At 42.2% G+C, this 8022-nt stretch overlaps 1 protein-coding gene across 8 annotated transcripts in view; it reads left to right on the forward strand.

Annotated features, from left to right (window-relative positions):
- Nucleotides 1-6703, forward strand: part of chl1a (cell adhesion molecule L1-like a) — a 60414-nt gene extending 53711 nt beyond the window's left edge. For all 8 annotated transcript variants that reach the window (XM_084365574.1, XM_084365577.1, XM_084365580.1 and 5 more), the window contains 2 exons: nt 1577-1649; nt 6160-6703. In XM_084365574.1, the coding sequence (XP_084221700.1) occupies nt 1577-1649; nt 6160-6373 (287 nt within the window). In that variant the 3' untranslated portion in view covers nt 6374-6703. The remainder of the gene's footprint in view (nt 1-1576; nt 1650-6159) is intronic.
- The last annotated feature ends 1319 nt before the right edge of the window (nt 6704-8022 follow it).

Raw genomic sequence — 8022 nt, forward strand, 5'->3', positions numbered from 1 at the left:
CATAATCAAAAATACATATATCTCTCCTACCTGTAATGCCAATTATCCATCTAGATTGTTTTGGTTCGAGTAGTCAAGTTTAGGAGACATCTGCCATCTTCTCTCAAATAAAATGGAACCAGATGGCACTCTACAACAATATCTCTTTCAAGATATCATGACCTAGTTAGACAAGATAATCCACAGACTTTCCATATCTCCATGCAGAAGGAAGCTTGCATTTACTTATAGGCGATAAGCTAGCTAACTAAGCTATCTAAGCTGAGTTACAGCTCAGCTGAGGAGGCATCATTAATGTTTAAATCCCTTGCAGTCATGAACACGAGCCTCTTGGCGGTTGTAGTTCGGTAGAAAGAAGATAGTTCCTACATGAAACAAGATCTGTGGAGTAACCGGGTCATAATTTCTGGAAAGAGTCGTTGCTGTTTTTAGTATCTTATCTCCAGAGCAATTCGCAACATACCAATACAGATTGGATAAATAGCACTACAAATAAGAGCAAAAATATGTTTATTTCAGGGTGAACTGTCCCTTAATTATCTCTAAATCGTCACTAGTTTTACAGGACAACACTTTATTTTGACTTTTGATCTGATTTTGGTTGACCTCCTGAAAGAATGAAAACGTGCAATGGGCCTCAACCCTGCTTGGAAATGCATTATGCATGCGTGTTGGACACCTCTGCATGCTAACCCTGCCAAGCCCAATATAATTAACCCCAAATGAACTGTCCATGAGACGCTTGCAGCCTGTGTAGATTAACTGCATGTGAAATAACTCTCGTGGCCCTGTTAGTTCTGCCTGGTACCTCTGATTACATACCTTGTCAAGCCAGACAATCGGGAACCAGCTGGCCTTCTTCCACACCTCCCCATCCGCTTACCTATGCAGACCTTCCCCTGCACCTTTTTTTGCTGCCTTATATCAGAACCAAACTCACTCTCATGATGGTATGTACCTGCAAAGTGTCTCCTTGCTCAGTTTCTTTGCCGTCGTCTCCCCACCATTCCACTTTTTTGCCCGCAGTTGCTTTTTGACATGGACCACTGAATATTTCATCAGCTCCTTTGGATTCCCCCTTTTGCCCATCCAGCTCTTTTCATGAAACCCTTCTTTTGTCTCGCTTGGTATCTTTTTAAAAGCATATTTATACAAAGAGTTGGTGTGTAGCACTTTCTGTAGACATACAGAAGATATCCTTTCAGTGTGCACACTTGATATAACGTTTACACAGTCATATTAAGTTTAGTTCTCAACTCTTATATATGCTCAAGCGATAAAAGTCCAAACCATTTCTTCCTGTACAACTGCTATGCATTGATGTAGAGTTTGCTTTCGCTCCAGTTTCCAAGAATCTGACAGAAAATCACTGAAGCTGATTTAAAAGATGAATGTTACTGTTTGAGTTATTTCCCTTTCGAAATTTTAAAGGCAGGATCCTTCATAGTTGTTTGAATTTGCAGCATTACAAATGATTTTATGTCCCGACATTGTAAATAATATGCACTTTCATCTATGGATGAAAGTGTTGCTCTTTAGCAGTAGTGCTGAAATGTCTGTTTTGCCTCCTCTGCAGTGAAAGAGAAGGAAGACCTCCACCCTGACGTGGAGTCACAAGGAATGAATGATGACACGTCGTGTGAATACAGGTGAGCCGTACTCCTGCTCTGCAGAGGAACGCTGCAGTGCCAAAGTGTGCTGAAGAAATGACAATTTTTTATCTCCCCGAAATGCATTGTGTTGTAGCGGTATTAATCTAACAACCACGTGTTAAATATTCATTGGCTGAGGAAGTCATTTGTCATGTGTCACAGTTATGTTTTTCTCTCCCATCCCAAAAGCAAACCATGCATTCATGAGCGTTTCCAGGATGAGCCTAGAAGTCATTGTTCTCATCAATTGATGGGCTAGGTAATCAAACTGTGTAGTTAGGTGTAGTAGGTAACCAAACCTTTGCTCCCCTTTAGTTGGTATTGTGTGCTTTAAATTTGTTTCCAGATCCTGTGAGTGTGTGAGATCTATAAATACATATATACTCTGAATGGAAGCATGCCACTGTTTGCTTGCTGTCTCTCCCTAACGTGATTTCACACGGTATGTAGGCCAAAAAGCCAAACTCATACTTACAAACACCTAAGGACTCAGAGGACTGGAGTTTAACGTTAGCTGCAGCAGCTGCTTGCTGTTGAAGTGAACGGCAGGATGAAGCAAAAGCGCTGGCAGTAGTGTGACCTCACTTTCCAACCAAGACATTTCCTAGACAACAGCTTGGCGGTATTGCCATTAATTATTTAGTCTCTAAGACCAGCTGCCTAGTGAACCTATTAAGGTTATGTGCTAGCCTCCTCTAATGTAGAAAGATGTATGTGAGGAGATGTTAGTGAAACATGAAGTGTTGCTGTAGTGCCTCTGCTTCCTGCTTACCTTTAAACCCTGATGTACACTTTGTGAATTATTAGTGTAGTATTAGTATTCGGTGGAATATCTTCAATACAAGCAAGATTTGAGGAAGGTGCAACTGCAGATGCAGGGATTGATTCTGGACATGCAGTGATTGCTGCTGGGAAATATATTATATTCAATTAAACAGGCATATACTGTAAACTCAGCATGGCAAATGGGTAGACAAACCGAGCTTTTAAGCCCAAAGCAGACAGCTGTTGTACTTTATGATAGCTGTTGGATTTCCATTGTGTGCATTGTTTAGCTGCTACGGTGACAGTTTAGGGAAAATCAACTGAATCCTATTTTGCTTGACAGCACTGCAGCAACTGCGTGACAATGCCGTGCTTGTTTGTGCACACGCAACGGAAATCACCTAAAATAGCCTCTTCTGTCTGCTTTGAATCTGCTCGTCATCATATTATTCAGAGCATGATTACTCACAATTGTGTGGTTGCTGCCAATTGCATCCCTGTGTCACTTGCCAAGACTATAATTCTGTTAAACAGGAGAGAATGCATTGTCTGCAGTCCTGTTTATAGATTATGGATTACATTATTGATTTTAGAGTAGCTCAAATATGTATGTTTTGTCCTGTCTAATAGCTTCAGATGATGATCTTCAATCAACATTGCTGTACAGAAACTGATGTGGCTTTCAAACACATCGTTGTCCTGATGGAAAGCACCAAGTTGTTATGGGTGATAATTCAATTTGAAGAAGAGTCATTTTAATTGGTCACATGCAATCACACAGTACAACATCACTCCTGTGACTGTGCTATGGTCAGGGACTCTGAAGGGAGAATTCATCTCATACACATGATGTGATGGTGGGGAAACTGGAGCACCCACCCAAGCACGGGGAAAACATACAGCCAGGAATCAAACCCAGAACCTCCTTGCTGTGAGGCAATTGTCCTACATTACGGTTGTGTCCGTAAATCCACTCTGACGTTCTAGACTAAAATGAGAGCGTGGCTGTACAGGTCATTTGTAATGTAGGTTATGTTTAACAGTTAACATCAACAACTTTAGCCAGTTACGCCATATTTACCCAAAAGCTTCAATGTTTTATTTGTGATGTTAACCTACAACTGAACTAAAAACAAAGCTAAATATGTCTGCTTGTCTAATGCAATGCTAGCTAGGTCCCTAGATTGTGTAAATGTAAATGGAGTCCCAGCTAAATGTACTAAATGTGCCATTTCAGCTGAAGTGGAGCCGACTGCCCAGAAAGTCTGAGACTGTGGTACTCTGAGTAATGATATACTCCAACAGCTCTATGCATTTAAAAAACTTTTCAGTTTGTGCCAGAGTACGCTCTGGTGCTCATTCCTGTTGTCCAAATTAATGAAACAAAGTAAGTTGTATTCAAAAGTTAGTTACTGAGGTCCTCTGAGGTTTCGCTGCCAGTATCACTACAGCAGGAGCGGAGTGTTAGCCAAGCTGATGTTCATGGCTGTTTCCAGCTAGATGCAAAGACGGTAATTCATGTTGTACAGATGAACAGTATTGGGAGTTAAGTGTATTTGTAGTGGTGTGTGGGGCAGAAATATCTTAAATCTAAATCTTATTTAATATCCTATCACAGCTTCCTAAAGTTTTACATGTTCAAACATTTTCTGCTGTAATGCATAACAGTAAAGCATGGCTTATTGTGTTGACCGCCAGTTTAAAGATCTCATAAGTAATCAGCTGCACTGTTATATGAAGATCTATTAACAGAAAACATGAATATTATGGTTTTGTTGTTGTATTATGGTTTGATACCACTTTTACTTCAGAGCTCATCAGGCAGAAGAAGCCCTGGTAGTGTGAGTCGGGGCAGATGTGACTATCTCTTTAGAAATCCTCTCATGGTTTGTTTCACAAGACTGCTCTGACTACTGTCCCCCCAGAGTGCCCTTAGCCTTACTATGATGTTGTTTTCCTGGCTCTAGAGCTGGATTCACGGCTCTCTTGTGCCCTTTGAATCTCTGAAGGCAATAGACCACCCGCTGTTAAGCCACGTGTCTGGGGAGCTGACAAGTGGTAATTATGCTACAGACGATTTCTCTTTGGAGACAGCCCTCTGCTGCCTTGCCCCTCTGTCCACTGCAGGAACAGCAGGTGTCATAGTCGGAGTATGCTGTTAGCCAACAGTGTGAGTTCATCTGTTGTTGTTTTGTTTTTTTTCCCCTTACTTCTTTTTTCCTTCATCTTAGCTCTCATCTTATTTGCAATTGGGGAGAAGGCATCAAACGTAGTGTTATTTTCCTCCGGACACCTTTAAAGTAAAATAAATACAACTTCAGGTTCAAAGAGTGCGAAAACAACCTCCTTCCACCTGAAGTTTCTCTGCTGCCCCCAAACCATGTCAGCATGGGTCAATGGCAAGACAAATTTAATTACCTTCTACCTCCATCACTCACCTGTTTGTGAGGTTAAAGGTAAGCCTTTGCGCAGCAACAGCTGAGACCGAGCTGGATCCCGACCACGGTCTTGAATGAGAGCCGGGGCTCAAAGGCACTCAGCCCCATTTTATCACCGTATTCAAAGTCACTGTGGGCGGGCTGCTGCGGCGCTGGCATTCCCACTCCTCTTAGATAACAGCCACTTATCTTGGGCGCTAGAGTCGTCAGAGAAAGAAGGTTTGATAAGAGTTGAAATGCGGACCTTATGTGGCGTGCATGGTAAATGGCCTCATGAAATGGGAGAGATAAGATTAGTTATTAAAAATCCCCGTGAAGGAGAGTCGATTCGTAATTGTAGCTTGAACCACGTCTCTGGGCTAAAACATGGAGCTTGTGTTTGACACAGGTGTCAACTACAGTGTGCCTCAAATGGCACTATCATACAGCAGCCACCGGAGCGTCGTCTCTGAATGCAGACGCTCCGTGTTATGAATACAAAGGCAAAGCGGGGGGATAGAGGTGTTACCAAACATTGGATGGTTTAGGGAATTAGAAAAGAAGACAAGGAGGAAAAATATCCTCAGTGTTTTGAGGTGACCCTGCGTCTTGTTGTGAGACACCTGCAAGTTGGCCGCTTGCCCAGCCGTAAATTGGCATCTAATCTCCTCGGCCTGCGTGTGGGCCCCTCGGGAATACCAGGAATGACAGGCTGTTTGTCTGGGATTGCATATGCCCCACCTCTTCATCTCCCCCTCTTCCTTCTCCCTTTCTCAATCTCAGCCCTCCCCCCAACCCCCCACCCTTCTCCTCTCTCCCCTCCCCTCCCCTCCCAACACACACACACACACACACACACACACACACACACGACTCCCACTCGTCTTTTTTCTCACTGCACTCTGGCAATTTCCATCGCTGGTTCTAAAGAGATTTGAAATTGCCTTTGGTCCTGAAGCCTTGGCAATTAGCAATTAGTGAAGTGATTGTAGCAAGCCCTCCCCGCCTCCCTCATGCTCGCTTTCCTGCTGTGCAGCCGCTGCATCCACCCCTGCCTAGCGCCTGTAGTGATGTATTGAAACCATAAGAAGTTTGTGTGAGCGGGAGCGTGTGTGTGTGTGTATGTGTGTGTGTGTGTTAGAGCAGGAAAGCATTTGATAGTCTATATGTACTGTACAGGCTAGTGTTTGTGTTTGCATGTGACAATTGTTGTCTCTTCGCCACGTGTTGCTTCCGAGCATGTGCCTGATGTACAGTACAATGTGTTTGTCTAAGTACTGCATCACTGACCCCGGCTCATCCTTCTCTGTTGTTGTTGATGGCAGTGACAGCGAGGAGAAACCACTGAAGGGCAGAAGCTTGTGCTCCCTGAATGGCGATGACACAGTGGGGGACAGCGTCAGCAGAGACAGCCTGGGTGACTACGCCGACGGTGGAGGAGAATTCAATGAGGACGGCTCGTTTATTGGAGAATATTCTGAATTAAAGCACAGAGGTTCTGGAAGCGCGCCCAGTGGACCCAGCCCCATCACTGCATAAAGCCCGGCTCCAGTTGAAACGGTCTACTTCAAAATGCTTTCAAGATACTTTTTGAATTCAGCTTCACTGGCATTAAATATAGCTTGAATAGCCAAATTATGGGGGCATAAAAATGACTCAAATGCGCAGAGGTTTTTTACAGCAGGCAGACTTTTTTGCCCAGGGGCCGAGAAGGAGAGAGCACATCCACCATATACATCAGTGTGAATACCGTGTGAGTCTTTGTACATACTGTAAGAGAATGACCTGTACCATTTGAGTGTTTCATGGTTTTATTAATGATTAAATAAAGTGTTTTTTGTACCTATCTACAATAATCTTCAGCAGTGTATATTGATTTTGTTCTTTCATAAAAAAGCAGCAGATCAACAATTTTATCCCACCATGTAGAAAACATGTTTGTTTTCTTTTTTAAAGCAACATCATGTAACTGTTTTACCTTAAACTAATATCTAAAAATCATGTTGATGGCACAGTGTCTTGTTATAGGGTGAATGGTGTCTCTGTCTCAGCCACTCCGCCCTCCTATCACCCTTTTTCTGCACTATGTAACTTCAGTGAGAGGGGAGGATCACAGCCTTACATACATGTTTTTTTTTATCAAAGAGGAGACAACAACATGAACATAAGACAAACATGAACACAAACAAATTCACACATCAAATTAACCAGCCGCGCCCCTGCTTAGTTGGAGGAATTACTGTACAGCAGGGATATACTCTTCAAGTGGTTTAGCAAGAAGGTTAAAGTGATAAGCATTTATCTCTCTTTATTTAATGAACTCAAAAACTAATTTGTGAATGAGGCTTTCACCTCAGGGCCTCTCCAGTACTGAAAAGGTTTTCAGACCAAACACTTCTTTTTAATCATGCATGACAGCCGGGCTATTTATTGTGTTGAGATTCTTAATGTCAGAGACTTCCTCCCTACTTTTTTCTTCAATAAGGGGCCATTATTCATCAGTTTCTATTCATTTTCTGTAATTTATGAAGTCCCCAGTTATATGGTCAGTTAATTTTCCAGTTGTCCTTCCAACATGAATGAGAAAAAATCCTTCTTTGGTGCTCATCTATTTCTAAAATGTTGTGCCAGATTCTAGTCACAAAACAAGCCCAAAGCGATACTGGAAGGTTGCAAACATGGCTGAATTAAGCTCGTTATCCTCAAAGGTCAAACACACTCCAAATCCCCCCAAATATTTTCCTGTTATCTCCGCACTACATGAGTGAATCTTTACATGCATAATGCACGTTGCTAAAATATTCATCAAGGATACAAGTCAAATGAAGTTGAGATATGACCCATTCAACAACCTTACTTACACAGAAGTCTTAAAACTGGATGCAGCAGTGATGCTGGCTACAAAGTGCTAAATGTTTCATTGGCTACAGGCTTATTTTTCATGTCTAACATTCACCACTGAGCTCCTTTTAAGATGCAAAGACGTCTTTAAAAGCAAAGAAGACTCTTGAAAACTAAAGCGATCCAGTTTTGTCAGAAAATGAAGATGAGATGAGATTTTTCACTTCACACCAAAAAAGAAAAAAAAAGTAGAAGTGGTCATGAGGCAGAAAGTTTAGCTTTTAGTATTTAGCGTTTAGAAATCTAGTCGACATCGTCGCCAGTCTCTTTGCAATCACTGGGAAATC

Source organism: Pagrus pagrus, assembly GCF_965226575.1.
Source record: "Pagrus pagrus genome assembly, chromosome: 11".
NCBI classification, from domain to species: domain Eukaryota; kingdom Metazoa; phylum Chordata; class Actinopteri; order Spariformes; family Sparidae; genus Pagrus; species Pagrus pagrus.